This window comes from Aquarana catesbeiana, linkage group LG02 (assembly GCF_042186555.1).
Source record: "Aquarana catesbeiana isolate 2022-GZ linkage group LG02, ASM4218655v1, whole genome shotgun sequence".
In the NCBI taxonomy this organism is placed as follows: Eukaryota; Metazoa; Chordata; class Amphibia; order Anura; family Ranidae; genus Aquarana; species Aquarana catesbeiana.
The window spans coordinates 70958370-70981305 of record NC_133325.1 but is presented as its reverse complement, the minus strand read 5'-3'; the positions used below and the strand labels follow the sequence as shown (position 1 = coordinate 70981305).

The following is a 22936-nucleotide window of genomic DNA, read 5'->3' as shown; positions in this document are numbered from 1 at the left end:
CCTATTTGATTACCATCCTGTATGTACCTACCCTGATTTATTGTACTTTTTTGTTTTCCTAGTAAAACCAACACTATATGCAAGAAATGTGCGCAAAATGTTAAGCAATTTGGAACGGTAAGTTTTTAGATTTTGTTATAAATATCTACTTTTAGGTTGGATACTTATCTGCAGCTTATGAATCCAACACCACCTGGGGACTAAGATTTATTCAGATCTTCTGAACTCCATTAAAGCTTATCTCTGGACACAAAAAGCTTACTTATTAGTTGAACACCCCATTTCCTTTAAATCCAACTGCCATAGGGTATATTTTCTTGTATACATATACATGCTGGTAAAAGTACACCTCCCAATGTACTTGTGTGCCTGCTCCCTGTAATCACTGTAGGTCTCATAGACCCCAGGTCTGTGGTCACATCTCTGCATTCACAAAACAAAGCCTGAGGCTGTATGGTTTATTTACTTTTTGTTTGTTTTTTACATTGTGAAATGTAAAGAGGAGAGAGAGGTGGAGATGCATTTTGTGTTTTGGGATTTGTGATTACAGCCAGAGTCGTCAGGAAGTACAGTGGGAACTGCACTTTCACCAGCATGTGAACAAGAATATTTGCGGGTTGAAGAAAACCTACCCTATGGCAGGTAGCTTTAGAGGAAATGGGGTGTTCAACTAATTTCACTCTGGGAATCTTATGTCTGGAGTTGGAATTTAAACGTTGAAGCACCGCATCTATGAAGTAAGCTGACAGTGTACCAGACAGAGCTTGATGCACCCTGTCCATTCTATAACCATAATAAAGTGCATGTGGGAGCCCCGGCTGTGGCAAAGCTTTCTGCATTATTACAACATGCTGTATGCCCAGGAATGCAGAGTGTCACAGTGAATATCTCCTAAACGCTGTACGTTTAGAAGATATTCATTGTACCTACAGTTAAGCCTGATTGTAAGCTTATCTTTATGTACAAGAAAAGCAAGTGCCTTTTACTACCGCTTTAAACAAATGTACACCTCTTGTATCTTAAAAATTTGTGCAAATATCACTGCAAAAAAAAAATCAAAATGTGACGAGGAAGTTTCCATACAATCTGAAAGTCCAGTGTACTAGTGAATCCACTTGTGATGTCACTACCCCTCCTTTCCACTTCAACCAATCAGAAAATGCGGCACCAAAATTCCCATTTGGTACACCTCCTGGTTTTGTTTTTTTTTTTTTTTTTTTTTTGTTTGTTTGTTTGTATGCCAGGAGGTAGACTTTTTAACAAACAAGATGCTGGAGAGTGTCCATTGAGTGGGCCAGAGATGAGTGGTGAGCTCTCATTAGATTAGATGCCTAAACAAACAACCACATACATGAACTTGAATCATATTGCTTTGGTTTGTGTGCAACCTTTTAAATGTAAAATAACGATCTAAGTTGTAAATCAATTTTTTTTTATTCTAGTGTTTCATATTTTTTTATCTTGCAGCCCAAGCCTTGTCAGTACTGTAACATCATAGCTGCATTTATTGGCACAAAGTGCCAGCGTTGTACCAACTCAGAGAAAAAATATGGACCTCCTCAGACCTGTGAGCAATGCAAGCAGCAATGTGCTTTTGATCGGAAGGAGGAAGGGAGACGAAAGGTATGTGAGAATCATGCATCATGTTTTGTGAATGTATTCCCATAATATTGACATTTTTAACTGGCTTTAGTAGAATTTCAGCATTAAATTGCCTTTCCAGCTACCTGCTTTTCCCTTCAGTATTCATATCAATGTTCTGGCTTTGCTGCTTTCACTGGATTGTAGCAAGAGTGCAGCAAATAATGGCCACAATCCCAATCTGCATACTCCTAGTTCAGTGATTGAAAGTATTGAAGCCAACATGGCAGCCAGATGACAGGCAGGTGCCAAAATCCAACAATGGCCCATGAAAAACAATTACCTTTTACTCCAATTACAGATTACTTAAATCTGGTGTCATAACAGGGAACAGCACATTTACAGTGGGGTGTGGAAGACACTTTTCTTTGTTAAAGTGTGAGAAATTGGAACTAACCTGATGGATTTGTTATCACCAATGATTAATATTGGGGTTTCACTGATACCGGTATCAGTGCTGATACTAAACATTTGCTCGAGTACTTATGCAAATGCTCTGATACCTAAAACCAATACCTTTTGTGGTGAGATTTGGGCCCATACAAAATGAATGGACTCAAATCACACTGCAAAGAATCGCTTGTGATTTGAACAGGAATGTGGTGCGATTCTTTTCTGAATCACATGCGGTTTCCTGCACTGCTCCTGTGTGTATCCAGTGTGAAGTCACTGTGACAAGCCTGGATTCACACTGATCTGTGTCAATAAAAATATCTCATAGTTTGTAGACTCTTTCACTTTTGCACAAACCAATCAATATACACTTATTGGGATTTATTTTATCAAAAATATTATTTGACAGAATACATATTGGTCTAAATTGATGAAATTTGACTATTTACTTGTTTTTTTTTTTTTTTTTTCTTTTTGTTGTTTTTTTTTTTTTTTTTTTAAATTGTCAGTCTTTTTTGCTTATAGCACAAAAAAACAACGCAGAGGTGATCAAAGTATAAAGTCTCACAACTGCGCAATTGTGCGTTAAAGTAACTTAGTGCCGTATATCAAAAAGTGCCCTGGTCATGAGGGGGGGGGGGGTAAATCTTCTGGAGGTCAAGTGGTTAATATCAATATGCAGATTACTTTTTTTAATAATGGGGCTTTTGGCAGAGGAAATTAGATTCCATCTAGCTTAAAGCGGTTGTATACCTGCAGGAAAAAAAAAAACCCTGTAAGGCAAGGGCATAATGAGCTAGTATGCAGCATACTAGCTCATTATGAAATACTTACCTTCGAGCAAGACGTCAGTATTTAATCGCAGTCCACGCCGAGGGACCCGACACTTTGTCCTCTGCATGTCTTCCGGGTTCCTGGGAGTTTTTTCCTGGCAAGGTCCGGCAGTGTCTGCTGGACCTTCAGCCGGGCATTCACAGCGCATGCGTAGCTGACGTCAGCGGCTGCATGCAAAGTGAATATCTCCTAAACCATACAGGTTTAGGAGATATTCATTTTACCTACAGGTAAGCCTTGTTATAGGCTTACCTGTAGGTAAAAAATTAATAGGGTATACAACCGCTTTAAATGTTTGTAATAATTTAAGTTTTAAAATGATGGTCTTCTCTGAAGTTCGGTGTTTCATCCGTGGCCTTATTGGAGCGGTCACTGGAGGAGTGACATCTAGATATGGTTGCTTCCTCCTGATATTTCTGCTGTATTAGCTGGACCAGAGACTTTAAGATCTACATTTCATTCTATTTAGGTTGATGGGAAGCTCCTCTGTTGGCTTTGTACGCTGTCCTACAAAAGAGTTCTTCAGAAGACTAAGGAGCAGCGCAAAAGTTTGGGCTCCACCCATTCCAACTCCTCTACGTCTTCCCTTACTGAGAAAGACCAACAATCTAAACCTCACCATCATCACCACCATCACCATCATCACCGACACAGCAGCAGCCACCACAAGTAAGCCCCTTTCCTGTTTGTATTCTTGTTTACATGTACTTTTTGCATATACTGCAAGTTGTTTATTGTACTTCTGTCCATTTTAAAGATAGTTTGTCATTCATATTTTGTTTTAAAGTAGAGAAGCATACAAATTTCAGCCTGGCTCCTAAGGATGCCCTTACCACTATTCTCATGCAGCAGAATACATAGACCTAAAGTCTAACTGTTTGTCAAGTCTGTCAGCTGACAATCTGTCATCTGATGCATTGCAGGTTGTGCATGAACATGCCAGTTTAAATTTTGGCATGCATGCATATTCTTGCTGGCATTAGGAGCTGCTGTATACTTGCACTGATGTCAATATGGAGCATGAGTCTAGAAGCTGTCTGCCTAATGCAGGGAGCAGGCTGTCTGAGGCTGGTTATTAGGCTTGTAGGATGGCTTTAGAAACTGGTTGTGTTCCATAGCCACATGCAAGCAAAAACAGAAATTTCCAGTTTGTAAAAAGCTTTAATGCAGCCCTGTAAGTTATTATAGTCCTGCCCCCCTCCAATCCCGCCTCACAGTGCTTAGTACTGGAGTTGACCTATAGAGAAAGGCAATCGTTGTCATGTGGGAGGAATTGGCCCTATACCAATTTTGTAAACCTAGTTATTTACATAACATTTTTAAGGGGTTAGTTTGAACATTCCAAAGGTAATGTGGCACTGGAGGGTAGCTTTCAGACTGGTTATTGTTGCATTTGGGTTTACTATGAGAAGGCTTAGGAATTACAGGACGTTTTGCATCTTCTAATGTTCTCTCCGTAGGCAAAACAGTATATGCAAACTAAGAAGACGAAATACCTTTTTTTTTTTTCCTATTAAATGCAGGACAGCAAGTATTATGATAGTTATTCATTCTATATTCCACCTAAAACTGATATTTTAGTGGGCTCTGGTGAACTGTATTCTCTTCTGCTGCTTCTTATCCTCCTGCTGGTATCCCACCAGTGTTGTGGAGTATTAATCCATACAACTTATAATGTAAAATTTATAAACCCTTAAAAAGAAGTTTGGTAAACAGTGAGGGCTGTGACAAATGGGTGGAGCTGTACTCCGTATACAGAGAAAGGAAGGAGGGGGGCTTTGCTAGTCAGTATTTCTATCAAGACACCTTGCAAGTAAATAAAAATAAATAAAAAAAAGTGAAAAGGAATAGCACTGCAAGTAAGCATGTAAATTACTTTATTTCTTTTGTTTATACCATCAAGGTGACAGCAACCCCAAATCCAAAAACATTTGCACGCTGTGTAAAACCTACATAAAGCCATATTTTATTTAGAAAACCTATCAAATGTTTAAACTGAGAAAATGTACATCTTTTTTTAAGAAAAATATAAGCTAATTTTGAAATTGATGGCAGCCACATATTTCAAAAATGTTGAGATTAGACCATGTTTACCACGGTGTAGCATCCTCTCTTCTTGTAACACTCTGTAAATATTTATCTTGGCACCGAGGACACCAGTTTCTGGAGTTTTGGGAGAGGAATGTTGTCCCATTCTTGCCTGATATAGGAATCTAAATGCCCAACAATCCTGGGTAGTCTTTGGTGTATTTTTTGTTTTTAAGATGCAGAAAATGGGAGTTGGGTTTGTAGTTTGAATTGAAATGAACTTGATTAGCAGTGTGATGATCACGGCAACATGTTTTATTTTTTGTTTTCTTTATTCTGAAATTTGCTTGGGTAAATTATTTTTTTTCAGAAGCATAATTGTTTTTCTTTCCTTTTAGAGTTGGCAGTCTAAGCCCAGAATCAGAGCAGGGAATTTGGAAACCAAGGTAATTTTTTTTTAACGATATGCCCCTTTTTCTTTATCCTCTACAGGTGTGCAAATAAAGGTACAGACATTCTGTGTACAAGTAATGGTAATACTTGAAAATGTTTTTCACAGTGGCTATTAGTTTGAATGTAAAGGTTACTTACCTTTATATTGCATTCTCTGCATTAAGATAAAAAACCTTCTATGTTCAGCTCTTTCCCAACCTCCCCTAAATACTTACCCGACCTCGATCCAGCGCTGTGCCTAAAAGCAACGGCACTGCTCTTTCTTCCTTTTGGACATGGAGGCAGCAGTGAGCCATGGTTGTTACTCAACCTGGACTTTAAACTAGGGATGCACCGAATGGGTTTTTTGGTGCCGAAACCGATACCGAAAATAAATCTTCCTTAATCCCGAAAACTGAAACCGATACCAAAAACAACACAGATACCGAAAGTGACTGTTTTTAAAAATATTTTTATACAGGATATGGTCAGCGACTGGGGACATGGTACAGGAGATGGTCAGAGACTGGGGACATGGTACAGGAGATGGTCAGAGACTGGGGACATGGTACAGGGGATGGTCAGAGACTGGGGACATGGTACAGGGGATGGTCAGAGACTGGGGACATGGTACAGGGGATGGTCAGAGACTGGGGACATGGTACAGGGGATGGTCAGAGACTGGGGACATGGTACAGGGGATGGTCAGAGACTGGGGACATGGTACAGGGGATGGTCAGAGACTGGGGACATGGTACAGGGGATGGTCAGAGACTGGGGACATGGTACAGGGGATGGTCAGAGACTGGGGACATGGTACAGGGGATGGTCAGAGACTGGGGACATGGTACAGGGGATGGTCAGAGACTGGGGACATGGTACAGGGGATGGTCAGAGACTGGGGACATGGTACAGGGGATGGTCAGAGACTGGGGACATGATACAAGAGATCAATGCAGCCTCACCAGTGCCCGTCAGATGCAGCCAGCGTCCCCAGTGCAGCGTAGCCAGTGTCCCCAGTGCAGCCAGTGAAGGGAGAGGAGAGCCGCCGCCTGTTTGATTACAGCACCGGGAACATCACAGCTTTCATTTCAATAGCTGTGTGTTCCCCGCTGCGCGCTGTCACATACAGCCCTTCCCCCTTGTCCGGGGAACTTTTGATAGACAGATCACCCGTCCCAGGATTGGACAGGTAATCTGTCTATCAAAGTGCCCGGACAAGGGGGAGGGGCTGTATGTGACGGTGCGAAGCGGGGAACACACAGATATTGAAATGAAAGCTGTGATGTACCCGACGCTGCAATCAAACAGGCGGCGGCTCTCCCCACTCTCAACGATATAGGAAGTCCCCCTGATAGGCGGCACCGGGGGCGGAGCCCCACACACCCAAACACCGACAATCCCCACCACCCCCGCTCAGGCCCCGCCACATTTTCGGCGCCGGTAATCGGCAAAAATTCTCTTTAGGCTTTTTGCCGAAAGGCCCATTTTCAGTCGATATGTTTCGGTGGCCGAAATTTTGGTGCATCCCTACATTATATCTGCCTTTTGTTAACCTCCTTTAAGTAAGGGTTGATTGGACTAGGCGTTTACAAAAGATTGTTTTGCTGCCTCCGGGTCAGCTCACAGGAAGTGACATGGACAACGTCACTCCATATTTCTGGTGTAAACTTCACATTTTTTGATTTTTTTTTTTTCCCAACCCTATGGGGCAGTGAAATTGTCATTCCCTGCAGATGAATCATTTACTGTAATCTTAACTTAATAATGAATGTGACATTGCTTTATAAATATACCTCTTTTGGGTGCCAGTTCTAGTGGTTACCAGGACAAATAGTGTGAATCGCCAGAACAGTTACACGGGTATCAATCTGATGGGATTTAAACCCTAACCACTTCCCGCCCGCCATATAGCAGAATAACATTACCAAAGTGGTTAAGTTATCCTGACGTCCTGTGATTGTTGGTGTGTCAGTCTGACACACCGCATCACCGATCTCGGTAAAGAGCTTCTGACATAGGTTCTTTACTATGTGATCAGCTATGTCCAATCACAGCGTAAACAGGGAGAACCGTATATCCGCTTTTCCTCCACTCGCACTGATAGAGAAGAGCCGATCGGCTGCTTTCCCTATGGGGGTTTGCGCTGATTATCAGTGCAGCCCCCCCCCCCAAATAAGTGCCCATCATTGTCGCCTACCAACGCCCATCAGTGCCACATATTAGTGTCTCCTCATCAGTGCCATCAGTGCAGCCTCACCAGTGAAGGAGAAAACTTACTTATTTACAAAATTTTATAACGGAAACAGACTTCAAAATTTTCGGTCTTTTTTTATTTAGCAAAAAAAAAAAAACCCAGTGGTGATCAAATACCACCAAAAGAAAGCTCAATTTGTGGAAACAAAATGTTAAAAATTGTTTTGGTAGAGTGTTGCATGACCGCGCAATTGTCATTTAAAATGTGACAGCGCTGAAAATGGTCCTGGGCAGGAAGGGGGGAAGTGCCCCCTGTATTGAAGTGGTTAAAGAAGAAAAATACTTTAGTAATCTCTCATCGTTTTGACAAACCTTTCTTCTTTTTTGTTTTTCCAGTCATAAATCCACTACAGCAATTCAGAATGAAACTCCAAAGAAAAAGCCCAAATTGGAATCAAAGCCATCTAACGGAGACAGGTATGCTTAGTCACCTTTTATTCAATGGATCAATATGGGGGGGGGTGAGTTTGTAGTATACATAGTTATCAACATAATATCCAGCGGTGCTACAAATGTAATTTTACTGGGGGTCCAGCCCTGCCCTCTGCTTCCAATTCTCAAATGGGACTTTGCAGCATATTTGACAGAGATTGAAACCCAACAATCTTAAATTGTTATACAATATAATTTATATCCCTAAAAATCACTGCTCCCAAACGTCATGTCAAAAATACAGCGTTGTGACAGGTCTTTTATATTTCAATGTATTTTATTTAAAAAGCAGTTTAAAGTGAACCTCCTAAAATTCAAATGTCTTATTAATCAATACATTGCTATTCAGCATTACTAAAGATGGTATTGGTTTAAGTTTAAAATAACTTTGTTGCCGTCATTAAACACACTGCTCTGCAGGCTGCTTTGTGAGGCCTAGACTAGGAAAATGGTCACATGGTCTCTGGCTTACTGGAGCGCAGTTGTTGTTGTTTTAATTCCATTAGACGCTACAAATTTATTATGGAGGGGTGTAGTAAAGCACAATCATTGTACAGCACTATTAGGCTGGAAGCAGAGCTTGCATATTTAAAAAAAATAATGAATGCCCACAACTACATTTAGGTCTCGTTTACGTTGGGGGAGGGGAGCAGTAAAAAAAATAGGTGGCTGGGCTGCAGTTTTACTCAACGCCAAGCCACAGGTTAAAATGGCCACATTCAAGTCACTGAGGCTCCATTCACACTAGCGCGTTTTTTGATGCATTTTGCAGAAATGCATTGCAATTTTTTAACATGGGTTCCTATGGAACATGTTCACATCAATGCCTTTTTGTACATCTGCGTTTTTGGAAAGGGTCAGGGACTTTTTTTCATGCAAAATGCAGCGTTTCGCATGTAATAGTATTCAATGGACCAGCATCAAAAACGCAAGTGCAGCGTTTTGCGTTTTTGGCTCAAAAATGTGGCAAGCATCACAAAAAACACTGCAGAAACGCTCAAAAGCAACATGCATAGATGTGAATTGAGCCTGAGAGCCAGGGCTACATGCCGCTTTTTTAGAATGGTGGTAGAGAGTGCCGTTAAGGTAAGCAAGCCCTTATGGCTATAAACTATATACAGGAACATGGTGTTTAATGTTGCCACTTAATTTTAAGAATTGATTTCAAAGCAAAAATCTGCTGTGCCCACACAACAAAGCATTAGATTCCTGGTAGTGTCCGTTTTCCCTGCAGCATATATACGTTATTCACCTCCCTACCCCTCTGTTCAGCTACCTGTAGTGAAAGAAATTGATATTTCTGGGTATGAAGATGTGTGCGTCTCGCTCCCCTTTGTTTTATATGACAGGGCTAGCTTAGTCACGACCACATAGTCATGGGGAAGATAATACCTTTTCTTAGTACAGCCCTGTGTCACGTAGGTCGGAGCTTACACAGGGTTGGGGTCTATGTTACTGGAGACAGCAGCAGTAATGCAAATCTGTTGCTTAGAGCGGAGTGGGAAAAGCACAGGTTTGCCTTTTACCAATATTTACACACACTTAAAAATGGATGTTATTAATAAAGTCCCCTTAAAGTGTTACTAAACCCAGGACCCTGCATTCATTATATCTGGTCTCCCACAGTACACAGAACATGGAAATGCAATAGTGTTAGTAAATATAAACTGCTAAATACCTTTTCTCATCAGCAGTATATAGCAGTCTTGTGACTTCTATCAGTGTCTGGTTAAAGCTTGTAGGAGGAGTTTTCATTCTACTCTGACTGTCCTATGAGGCTGCGGGACCCCTGACCCTCTGTCTGGTCAGTGCTGCTTGGCCCTATGCTGATCGCATGCACCTTCCCAAGGAAAAAAAACTAGCAATACACCCCAAACTGAGCATGTGCAGAGTGCCCCCAAGGCTCTGTACTATTGGCAGATGGGTTGGGGGACTGTGGGAAAAAAGGGAGGATCAGAGAAGAAAAGAGAGGATCGAACCACCTTTTTACGCAATGCAGAGGATTAACTCCTTAGGTTCCACAGTGAGTATAATAAGCATGCTTTACTGCATACACAGACTGATTTTACTGCTGTGGGTTTAGTAACACTTTAATAGTTGTCCCTGTGTGTCTGCCATGTTGCATTTAAAGTAACCATTATAAGAGACATACAGGGGCTCGCCATCAATTGCTTCCTTCTTGAAATGCTGTTGTCTGAATTGCTAAGATAGTTTTGGGCCCCGCAGAAGTCTTATGACAGTCTTACCTTGCAAATTTTGCTTCTTCAGCGATTTAGGTGTCTGCTCTTTCCATCATCGGTCACTAGTGCTTCAATCTTTGCCCCGTTTTCTGAGTTCGAAATTCTCAACCTGTCTTGGTTGTCTGGATTGGGATTACATAACTTAAACACCTATCTGTCAGTATATTTTTTAATTTTACTTTTAAGTCACAAATTTGTAAAAAGACTGCTGTAAATGAGTTCAGGATTCCTGATGTTTTTTTGTTTTTTTTTTTGTTTTTTGTTTTTTTTTTTTGTTTTTACTGGTCGGCAACTTAGTGTTTGTTAACCTAAAAAAAAAAAAGAGAGATCCTGTTCCCTTAAAGCGCATTAAACAGCACAGTCCTGCTTCTCTCTAAACTGTAATAAACCTGGCTGATCCTGCCACTTCCTGTGCCCCCCTCTCTGTGCTGACCACTATAATCGGGGCTGCTGATCCCTAACCACCGTGGTCAGCATATGTCCCTTCGTCATCTGCAGTATACCTCCTACTTTCTGTGTTAGTGACCAGACGATCAGAGCAACAGGAAGTAATGGAGATTTTCTACTATTGAAAATGATGTGAAATCAGAAACCCATAATGCGGAGTAAAGTGGTGAACATAGAAATTGACATCTTTATTGCTGACTATTATCCTCTGCCATTCACCATTCATTTCTTGTACCCGAGTCACAGGGTCTGGGTCAACCTCCGTAGTAGAACCACATGCAGAAATTTAAAACCTGACAAAGTTTTGCCTGGTTTTGAGCTTTAGGAACTGAGGTCATTATGAAAAGCAAAGTGAACCTTTCAGGCATTTAAGAATATTTGATTAACATTGTCAAAATAGAGGTACCTTGTTTTGTGCCTGTATATATATTTGCCAATCCCTTTTCTTGTGTGTAGGACACCTGGATCTCAGGCCCACACTATACATATGTGGGGCGGGGGGGGGGGTTGGGGGGGCATTTTTAACACCTTCCTACCTCGCCTATAGCAAAATGCCAGCCGGGGTTTTCATTATTCTGACTGGACATCATTTGACATCCTTCAGAACAAGCCGCTTGGGGTGTGCAGCGCGACGATCGGTGGTGTGGTGTGTTTCTCGGACACACCGCATCTCCAATCACGGTAAAGAGCCAGTGAGGTAGGCCATTTACCATGTGATCAGCTGTGTCCAATCCACATCTTATATAGTAAATAGGAAATTACGGTTATTGGCATTCTTCTACTCATGCTGACAGCGTGAGTAGAGGAGAGCCGATAAGCGACTTTTCTGATAATCAGTGCAGTCCCATCAGTGATGCCTGCCAGTGCCGCCTATTGGTGCCCATAAAGGCTGCCCATCAGTACTGCTTATCCTTGCCGCCCATCAGTGCAGCCTCATCGGCGCACATTAGTGAAGGAGAAAAATTACTTATTTACTAACTTTTGTAACAAACTAAGACTTTTTTTTTTTTTTTTTTTTGAACAGAAAAAAAATGTTCGGTCTATTTTCATTTCTTTAGTAAAAAATGAAACTCTGTGGTTAGTAAATGCCACCAAAAGAAAGTTCTATCCGCTTATAAAAAATTATAACCGTTTTGTTTGGGTACAGAATTGCATGACTGCACAATTGTCATTCAAAGTGCGACATCACTGAAAATTGGTCTGGGCAGAAAGGGGGTGAAAGTACCTGGTATCAAAGTGGGGTAAAAAATCGGGATGGCTGTACTGCAGCTATATTGCGGTTATAATAAGTACAGATATGTGCTTTACAGACGTCTACTGTGTGTGGCATATTTGTGTGTTGTCCTGGGAACTGGGTGGGTTCTCCAAGCACAAGGAACATTAGTTGTGGAGCGTCAGACATTTGGTAGTGCTGGTTTTTTTTTTTTTTTTTTTTTTTTCCCAATGACCCGATGGGTTTACTTTAGTAGTAAGAGTAATGAGGATAGGAGTAGTTGGTATTGTTAAAGTTTTTTTGTTGCAATGAAAAGCATGTCTGTGCTGTGAGAAACACACAATTCTTCGGTATTACAATAAATATTCAAATTCCAGCATGTTTTATTTTAGTAGTTCAATCACTCAGTCGACTGACAGTGGTGGTACAGACAACTTTGTCCTAATCAGCCAGCTGAAAGAGGAAGTCATGTCTCTGAAACGTCTCTTGCAACAGAGAGACCAAACCATTCTGGAGAAGGATAAAAAGGTATGTGTGAATGCAGGCTCAATTTTCATTTTCTTTCTTTTTGTAGAGGTTTACATAAATGCTCTAATCACAGGCTTCTATTAGCTAACATTTTTTTTATATACTAAATATGACAATAACTCAGCAGAATGAAAGTAAAGTCTGATTTATACCAAATCTTGCCACATACTTGTCTTTTTAAAAATAAATATAACAAGCTGCACCTTTTTTTTTTTTTTGTTTCATTTTTAGTAGGAATTTTGATCCAAGTACAGGCAGTCTCCGGGTTACAAACCCAGATAGGTTCTGTAGGTTTGTTCTTAAAGTGGTTGTAAAGGCAGAAGGTTTTTTTTATCTTAATACATTCTATGCATTAAGATAAAAAGCCTTCTGTGTGCAACAGCCCCCCTAATACTTACCTGAGCCCCATCTCTATCCAGCGATGTTGCACGAGAGACTCGGCTGCCTGGGACTCCCCTCCTTATTGGCTGAGACAGCAGCAAAGTGCCAGTGGCTCCTGCTGCTGACAATCAAACTCAGCCAATGAGAGAGAGAGGGGGCAGGGCCAGGCCGCGACTCGAATGGCTCGGGTGCCCCCATAGCAAGCTGTTTGCTGTGGGCGCACCCAACAGGAGGGAGGTGCCAGGAGCGCCGAAGAGGAGGATCGGGGCTGCTCCGTGCAAAACCATTACAAAGAGCAGGTAAGTATAAAACGTTTGTTATTTTTGACAAAAAAAAGAGACTTTAGTATCACTTTAAGTTCTATGTGTATGTAAGTTGAAACTGGTACATTTTTAAAAAAAATATTTTTAGAACATTTTGAGTTGTGGAAATGAGGATTGGTAATAAAGTTTCAGTGGAGACCAATTTTTCTCATACCTTTTTTTTTTTAGAAGAGTGAATTTCCCTTCCTAGGAGTAGATTTCCTTTCACTCCCTGTTGTCTCCCTCCGTTTGTAAGTCGGATGCTTAACTCGGGGACTGCCTGTACCAGTATAATTTGGCTTTTCATTTAATAGGATGAACGTGGATCTGTTCTTTTCCAAAGTAAAAACCAGTTCAATATAATGGTAGCCCCACCAGCAGCACGTCTTTTGCTTTCTCTAACCACAGTCAATGAAGATAATTGGTACTTCTGAGCTCCCAGTTCACCCATGGAGGCAAAGAGAGAGCTCTTAGCCCTATGTAAGCTTAACCTGGGGGCAGGTAGAGCGGTCTTGTTGCCCCTGAGAGCCTGTAGACCTGTGTAAGCATTACCTGGGTGTAAAGAGAGATCCCTTAGTTCTTTGTAAACTTCACCTGGGTTGGATAGTGAGCCCTTAGTCCTGTGTTGGCTGCAAGTCATGACCTAGAGCTTCCACATGGCATCTTCTGATCACTGATCTGATCACATGGCATCTGATTAGAGCAACAGGAAAGTGAAAGGAAGGAGCTGTGGAGGGCAGCAGTTAAAGTGTCAAGCATATAAAAAAATATAGTGCAGCGCTCAAGATAATAAACTAAATTTAGGATGAAAAGTATAAACCTGGTTTTCCCAAGGTCTAAAACAAACAAATGGATAAAGATGCCAAAATAAACACTCAATGATGTGAAAAATAAAATGAACAATGATGTGAAAATAAGAGTGGCCCAAAGTTCATAAATGAACATCCTATTGTAATCCATCATAAAAATGAAGTCCCAAAATTGAAGAAAAGATCACCCGTGACTGTTCACAGTAGATTAGAACTTGATCTTTAAAGTGCAATCCACCAAGTGAGACCGTTGGCACACTTACCAGAAGTGGTGGACTTATATACTGTATAGCATGGGAGTCAATCAAGCAGTCATAAGGAAACTCCTCAACCAAATCCATTATGGATATGCTGATGTCTATGGAATAAGCCCCATCTGATTTTGAAAGGAGAGGTACCACCTTTTTATATAACAAGCTCCCAATATGCTGTAGACCACATCAGTTAATAAGGCAATCCGTGGCAGTATGTATAAAAAAAAAAAAAACAGCTGCACATATAATGTAAAAAATGAAGGTGCACTTACAAGAATTCCAATAAAATCACGCTATGTAATCCTTCAATAGTGTATTCAGAACGCAATGACTCCACAAGCGTTATCCAATGCGTTTTGTCCTATTGGACATCTGTTCATCCCAGATGTCCAATAGGATGAAACGCGTCAGTTGACGCTCGTGGAGTCATTGCGATCTGTATACACTGTTGTAGTCCACCATTTCTGGTAAGCATGCCAACGTTCTCACTTGGTGGATTGCACTTTAAAGATCAAGTTTTAATCTACTGTGGACAGTCATGGGTGATCTTCTTCTTTTCTTCAATTTTGGGACTTCATTTTTATGATGGACTACAATATGATGATCATTTATGAGCTTTGGGCCACTCTTATTTTCACATCATTGTTCATTTTATTTTTCACATCATTGTGTGTTTATTTTGGCATCTTTATTTTTGTTTTTTTACAGACCTTGGGAAACCCAGGTTTATACATATACATGTTTTCATATTAAATTTATTTGGTTTATCATGAGCGCTGCACTCTGATCAAGTGTTGGCAGCTTATTTGCCTCTAAGCGCAGTTTTTTTTTACTTCCCAATATCATTGCACAGACAAAAAAGAGGCAGAAAAGCTTAAGAAAAATGTTTCCTTTTTAAATTCCATGTATGTGTTCAGACTGGGGCGTTGCACTTCCGTTGCAGTGTTAAAAAATCCTGTTTGCCCATTTTTGGAGCACGTTTTGGTCAGTGGTTAAAAAAAAAAAAAAAAAAGAAAGAAACTCAGCTCTCCATTAAAAGCAATGGAAAATGCAGCAAAAACGCACCCTCGATGCATTTTTGGTGCAGTTTGAGTCGCATGTTCTTTAAAAAATGCACTGCAAACACGCATATGCATTTTTGTGGCGGTTCAGAGTGCAAGTAGCCTTAGGAACCACTTTAAGAGGACCTATAAACTTGCCCTGCCATGCAAACAGTACATGTTCAGTGTTAGACCCCTTTCACACTGAGCCGCCCCGGGCGTCAGCGGTAAAGCGACGCTATTCGGCCGCTAGCAGGGAGGTTTTAACCCCCGCTAGTGGCCGAAAAGGGGTTAAATCCACCCGCAAAACGCTGCTGCAGCAGCGCTTTGCCGGCCGTATAGCAGCGCTGCCCCATTGTTTTCAATGGGCAGGATCGGTGGAGGAGCGGTGTCTTCGCTGCTCCTACACCGCTGCAAAGAAGCTGCTGGCAGGACTTTTTGTGACGCCCTGCACTCGGGCTTTCACACAGCTGAGGCTTTTTTCAAGCGCTATTTTTAGCGTTGTAGCACCTGAAAAACTCCTCAGTGTGAAAGAGGTCTTAAATGAACTGCTCATGTTTTAAAAGATCGAATAAGAAAGTGATTATGCTACATGCAATTGACCCCATTCCATGGAAGAACCAGCATTTTCTGACATGGGCCATCAGTTTATTGTAACTAATGGGGGGGATCGCAAACAGCATTTTTTTTTTTTTTTTTTTATCTGCTTGGTTTTATTTTGACATTTTTTGGCATGATTAGACCCCAGTAGATATTTACTACATGGTGTTTTAAATACTTCTGTGGATTGATTGATTTATTTATTTTTTAAAGTTGACAGAGCTGAAAGCAGACTTCAGGTTCCAAGAGAATAACTTGAGGACAAAGATGAATGGCATGGAAAAGGCCCACAAGGAATCGTTTGAGCAGTTGCAGGTAAGCATTTCCTTCTCGTTGTATTAAAGAATCCCATTCTTGTTTTGCGGTAAAGGAATAAAACTTTGACTGCGTTCATATACTATGTGTGGTTCAGAAGTTCATCCATTGGCTGGTAAGGCAGCTAGGGGGTAGAGCATGCAGAAACTGTACAAATCGACAACCATGCCTGAGGGGAGGGGCTAGGCCGTGTAAATCAATAGGCAGCCATGCCTTAACGTGGTCTACTGTTTTTTTTTTTGCCACCTCTACCTCCAGTCACCAACATAATTGTAGGTGCTGGGAAGTTGACAATCTCCTGCTGAGTGTCCCATTCTTGCTGCAGTTTGAACAAACCCTGACAGAGCCTACTTTTACATTTTTCAACAGAATAATCTGTGTTTACAGAACAGTTTGCAGAAGAACAGCCCCGGACAACTTGAGTATTAAAGCAGTATTAAACTTTTAAAGCAAACCTTTAATATATTGCAGCTTATCAATTCTTAGATGTGGCAGCTGCATTCGTTTTCTTTTTTTAGGCTTTCCTCTGTTTTTACCTAGTGATCCTGCCAGTAAGTCCTGTTTTTTCAAAAGAACAAGTGCTCTAGAAGATTGTTTCAGTTACAGAGATTCATTTTGTTGTTGATAATGTTGCTGTCCCAAGGTGCACCCCCTGTGCTCCTTCATTCAAAATGGGGGCACTTCAGGAGGTATGTTACTGGCCAGATCACCAGGGGAAAAAAGAGGGGGGAAAAAGGCCTAAGTAAAAAAAACTAATGCAGCCACCACATCTAATGCTTGGTAATCTGCAATATATTACATTTTAGATTTTGGGTTTAATACAACTTTAACCACCTTAATACTGGGCACTTAAACCCCCTTCCTGCCCAGGCCATTTTTCAGCTTTCAGTGCTGTCACACTATGAATGACAATTGCGCGGTCATGCTACTTTATAACCATGTGAATTTTTTTATTGTTTTATTCACATAAATAGAGCTTTCTTTTAATCACTCCTGGGTTTTTTTTATTTTTTCCTAAAGACCAAAAATTTTGAAAAAAAAGTTCTGTCAGTAAATTTTGTAAATAAGTAATTTTTCTCCCTTACTGATGGGCGTTGTTGATAAGGCAACACTTATGGGCACTGATGAGGAGGCACGAATATGCTGCACTTATGGGCACTGATAGGTGCCACTGGTGGGCACTGGCGGCTGGCACTGATTGCTGGCAGTGGTGGGCATACATTGCTGGCACTTAATTGTAGTCAAGGCACTGATGATCAGTGCCCTGATTACCAGTGCCCTGATTACATCCCTAGATGTCCTCTGTAAGGAGATGCCGCTGATTGGTTCTCCTCTCCTCACACTCTCAGTGTGAGGAGAGGAGTGCCGATTACCGGCATCTCCGTGTTGACATGTGACCAGCTGTAACTGGACACAGATCGGGCTCGAGCCGTGTCCTAGCAACACGGCACAGCCACGATCACTGCATGCCCCCAGGGGTGCGCGAGAGTGGTCGTTCTGGAGGGCTGTCACATGGCGTCTACCCAGAACGAGAGCCGCGCTGCCCAGCCGTCATTTGAGGGCGGGAAGAGGTTGAGTACATTTTTTTTTTTTTTTTTTTTTTTTTATCCCCCCCCTCAATTGTAGACAATTTTTTTATTTTTGTGCAGTGCCTTTTGCCATTTTGTCTGGCACAGGCCATGCTGTCTTTCTTGTTAGAAATGTTCAAATCTGATACTCAAAGGTCCCTGTAAAAATCACACCTCTGAATCTGGGGAAGGCAGCATAAAGCTAATAATCAACCTTCATTGCTGCCATGCAGGGACCACACCTGCTGCCACGCTTCTGGCCCCTGAGTACATATCTGCAAAATGTCCGGCTTTGGGAAATCTGCATCCTATGTAATGCAAAGCAGTTTTTAAGAAAAGTGTGTCACAAGCTGAAATTGACTGTGGATGATCTCTGCATTGCATCCTTGGAGGCAAGTGTAAGTTGCAGCTTTACTTCCCTGTGGAATTCAAAGATGATTTCCAGGTATGGCTATTTTTATACATGTTACATTTGGTTCAGCTTGGACCAATGAAACTGTGTATACCATAAATGCATGGTAATAGCCGGCAACGTGATAACTTTATTGGTTACATAAATGTGGGCGTAACGCATTTCGACTTACAAAACTCCAACATCTATAGTGATACAGCCACGAAACAGGAATTGCATTATTTAAAAAAATGATATTTGGTACTACTGGCTGATGCCTCTGCAAGCTGGAAACAATATATACTATCTGTATACACCACTCATCCAGTGATCCTCACTAGCTTCCAGGTCCTATGCTAAATGGCTGGTCTGCTTGCGTCCCGCAAGCACACCGCCCCAGTGCGAGAAGTCACACTTGAATGAATGGGAAGCGGTTTTCAGGCGCTTAACAGAAGCTATTTCCAGCACTAAAGCACCTGAAAACCGCCCCAGTGTGAAAGGTCTTATAGATCGAAAAGAAACATTTGCTAAATGTATTAAGGGACAGGTTCTTGCCTAATCACATGATGTTCAGGCCATGATAAGGTGATGGAAAACCTTTTGTGTATGGCCACCCTTGAAGTGGGAGTAAACTCCCATGTATGATTTATAACTATAGGTCTATAATGAGGCTTACCTATAGGTACTGTGTTACGATCTAATCGTGCATCATAAGAGGTATTTACTTAAAATGCTGCCAGTGATGCCACCGGTGCATGCGCTCTGAAGGAATGGCATACCCTGTAAACAGCACCTCCCACGCACATTCATATTTTCATTAAAGTCTGTCCTAATGTGCTAGTATGCAATGCACACCAGCACATTAGGACTTTCCGGGGCCCAATAGTATTTATTTTACTACCGCTTTAAACCTCATACACGCGGGTATCGGTTGGTTTCTATTGAAGCAGCCTGATCCCGCCTGGTATTCGGCCTGTGTGTACAGCAGCCGGTCCGGCTTCTGTCGAAGGGGCATGACCAGAAAAGGGCTGCCAATTGGCATCCAATCAGCCAAGGGCTGAGAGAACTGACGGGGTTGGGTGGGAGAGTTTGGGGGTGTCGTCCTGTTAGTACAGCCATCTCACCTGCTGAGGTATTGTGTTCTAACATCCGGATTGTTAGTACAGTGGCACCTCCCGAGCTCTTCAGTTTTTTGTTTTTTTGTTCCTTTTTCACTCTGCCTGCTGGATTAAATGGGGGGAAAAAAACACTGCTAGCGTGTACCAGGCTTAGTCAATAGTGGAGCTAACACTGGCTGAGAGTTTCCATATTACATTGGTCGAATATATGTGATGTTCTAACTTTTTTTTCTTTTCTTTGGTCTTTAGGGCAAAAACCGGGAATTACTGAAACAAGTTGCAGCTCTGTCAAAGGGTAAAAAATTTGATAAAAGTGGCAGCATCCTGACCTCTTGAGGACCTGTTTAACAGGAGGACACAGTGTTTGTTAGTCTGTGAAGCCCTTAAAATGGTTTTAGTCACAAGGGAATCTTCATTTTTAGCCTATTTTATAGTCAATCCTGGACTCTTTTTAATTATAAACCGCTCAGACGCAACCAACTTCAACTGGCTTGAAGACACCTCTGATCCACTTCAGCTGTGGAGGAAGAGCATCACTAAGATAGGAAAAAAAAAGAAAAAAGCAGAAGGCAATAAAATGGAAAAAAAAAAATAAAACTTAGATCAACAGCTGGTGTTTTATTGGTGCTCACATTTTTATGAGCGCTTTACATCTGCTGTGACAAATTACTTTTTGGGGATTTTTTTGGGGGGGGGGTACCTGGGTGTTTTAAAAATTTATTTGTATTTAATAATGCAGCAAGATTAATGATGGTGCTTTATACCCTCTGCTGTCAGCAACAGGTAAAATGCTATGGAAGATAGTGTGCTGCTGGTTTCCCTTCATTATCATAGAAAGGGTTAAAGGGGGACTCCACCCAAAACAGTTTGGGCAGAAAGGTTTGGTGAAGCAAATATTTTAAGACCACTCCTGCTTCTCCCATGATTTATTTCGGGACAGAGCAGAAAACGCCAATTATGTTTTCAGTGTTGAATTGCTATTGTGGCAATGGCCATTTAGTGCAGCGCTCATCTAAAAGGCCCATTGGGTTTTAATGGTCAGGAAGCAGTTCAGAGTCTGAGATCGGGGTTCTGACCATTCCAAGTTACTACATGGAGGGGTCTCAGTCCGTCAGGTTTCCACTCTTTGGTCATCTGTTCTGTAGTAAAAGGAGGACCAGCCAGACTGCTCTCCTATCTCTCTCACTTTTTAGTTTAGTGCCATACCTCCATGCCACTGGAAGAAGCCTTGGACAGTGTTTTCTCCAGTACTATTACTCTTGATTTTCCATCTTCGCTCAATTTAATATAGCTATATGTTATCACTTGTGTATAGGTCAACTGCAGACTGGCTACAAAACTTCCTATCCAATTATGTGAACAATCCTGATTGATATTCTAATTGCATCTAAAAAAATTGACCAGTTTTTGTCTGACCACTTGAATATTGCTAATCATGTGTATAGGACATTAAAGGAAAGGATTGTGGCTTTTTGATCAATTTTAATTAAACATTTTATGAGTTTATAAATTGCTGATTCATATCATTTGGTTTCATTACTTGTCTTATTTTAATCATTTTTTATGAAAAAATAAACACACTGTACTTTTTTACAATACAGTGTTTGTAAATTGTGATACACTCTGCCCCTGCATATAGAAAATCCAGACAGACACAGTGGGCCCTTCCTCTAAAACGTATAGCTATGTAATGTGATATCCTGCTGTTCAGGTCACCACACTGGACACCTTACATCACAGTAGTAAATAAAATAAAAAATGGTGCCTAGATGGTGCTTGTACCAAGTTATGTTTATAGTCAATATTTGATCTTTATTTTATGAAAAATGAAAAAATTGAAGTTTGGAACATACAAACATTTTATGCATGTAGTACATTCCCCTTAAAGTGTATTGTAGTGTTACATTTTAGCCTACTAAAAGTATTTGATAGCAAGGTGTTTTGTTTTTTTTGTTTTGTTTTTTTTTTTTCTAAATCAAATTTTAGTGAATTAAAAATGTGGTCAATCAAAAATGTTACTCCATGTTCCATTTTAACGTTTTCGAGAATTGATGTGACCAGCATGGCGTATTGGAGTGTGGGGCTTAATTGCCAAACGCTCTTAGCCTAAGCTTGTGGGTGGAGTTCTTCTTTAAAATAAAAACTACTGTGTAAATGACTTCCAAGGTTTATCTATTCAGTAATATGTAATTTTCTTAAGAGAAAGGAAACTGCTCGTTTCTTTCTTGTACAGTGCCAGCAGGAAAATAAGGTGTGGGGTTTGTTTGTTTTTTTTTTGTTTTTTTTTCTGTTTTTCTGTGGATTTTTACTTGCAAGTGCCTTGGGTGTTCTTTTAAAATTTTATAGGTGTGTGTGTGTCTTATATGTATGGAAACCATAGTATTGTGGTGTTTGTGTATTTTTTTTTTTTTTTGTACAGACCATCAAAAAATTGATGAAAGATCAACTACATTAGCTTATATCTGACATTTAGACCTTTCTCATAGTGGAAGGCTGTTCGGTGATTTACAGCTTTTGGATTATTCCTAGGAGAAGCTTGGTCTGCATGTAGTTGTCCGCCCCTATCAGAAATCGACTGTGTTGAGAAGGACTGGTTGTTGTAGGGGTTGGTGGCTATTCAGTTTTATGAATACTTATGACAGTACTTAATTATCAGCATGTTAGGAAGATGCTTGCCTACATGTCCTCATACTTCACATGGCCCTTGGCTCTTCTGTGGAAATTTAAAAGGCTAGGGGTTGTAGATCACTGAATAATTCCCCATTCATGAAAAGGTAGAGATTAAGGCCTCATTTACACTGGCTCTTAGACCTCATGTACACTGTTGTTAGTAAACAGACGTTCAGAGGCAGTTGGATGCTTTTTTTCAACTGCCTTTGAACTCATCCAATGTTATCTTATGTGTACATGTACACAGGTTCATTTAATGTCGTTTTTAGGCAGTTGAGTTTAGAGGCCTTTTTTGGAAAGCAAAAAAATGAGTTCAGACGCTGATTTTAGAGGCATTTCAAGCGTCAAATGCTTCTAAACGCGGTAAGTTGTGTTTAACCGCATTTCGTTTACAGGCGTTTTTTTTTTTTTTTGTGGCTACTTTTGGAAATAGCTCCATTTCTGCTTTAACCCCTTCAAGCTGACATAACGTGTGTGTGTGTATATGTGTGTGTATATATATATATATATATATATATATATATATATATATATATATATATATATATATACACACACACACACACACATCCATCTATATCTCTATGGACTGGGCTTATTGCTGTTGAGATGCATATATGCCTATCTGTTTTTGTACTGGGAGTGTGCGGCACAGCATGCTCCCAGCACAGAGACTGGGGTCTCATTGAGCGCTATTTAATGATCGGGACCAGGAACTCCCGATTCTGGGTCACCTGATTGCTGTGGTACCCTCTGGCTAGCACAGTGATCAGTCACAGTGAAGCCTCTGTACTCGCTCTGAAGAGAGAGACGTGTGTGATAAAAATAAAATAATGTTAGAAAAAATGTAATTTTGAAGATAAAATGCGTAGATCAAGGTTTGATCTAGGTCAGTGCCAGGGTTAGTGTTTGGGTCATGTAAGGGTCAGTATATTTTGGGCAGGATCTTATTTAAGGAAAAAAAAAATGTAAGTTGTATCTGTGTTTTTTAGGTTGGACAAAAAAAAAAAAAAAAAACGCAAAGTGCGCACTACTGTTTCTGGG

At 40.8% G+C, this 22936-nt stretch overlaps 1 protein-coding gene across 2 annotated transcripts in view; it reads left to right on the top strand.

Annotated features, from left to right (window-relative positions):
- Positions 1 to 22459, top strand: part of FAM76B (family with sequence similarity 76 member B) — a 29163-nt gene extending 6704 nt beyond the window's left edge. The window contains exons 3-10 of one of the 2 annotated variants that reach the window (XM_073613035.1): positions 63 to 117; positions 1468 to 1623; positions 3338 to 3537; positions 5295 to 5342; positions 7921 to 8001; positions 12309 to 12444; positions 16044 to 16145; positions 19472 to 22459. In XM_073613035.1, coding sequence (XP_073469136.1) covers positions 63 to 117; positions 1468 to 1623; positions 3338 to 3537; positions 5295 to 5342; positions 7921 to 8001; positions 12309 to 12444; positions 16044 to 16145; positions 19472 to 19558 — 865 coding nt within the window. In that variant the 3' untranslated portion in view covers positions 19559 to 22459. Of the gene's footprint in view, positions 1 to 62; positions 118 to 1467; positions 1624 to 3337; positions 3538 to 5294; positions 5343 to 7920; positions 8002 to 12293; positions 12445 to 16043; positions 16146 to 19471 lie in introns of both variants that reach the window. The other variant, XM_073613034.1, reaches the window with a different exon arrangement.
- The last annotated feature ends 477 nt before the right edge of the window (positions 22460 to 22936 follow it).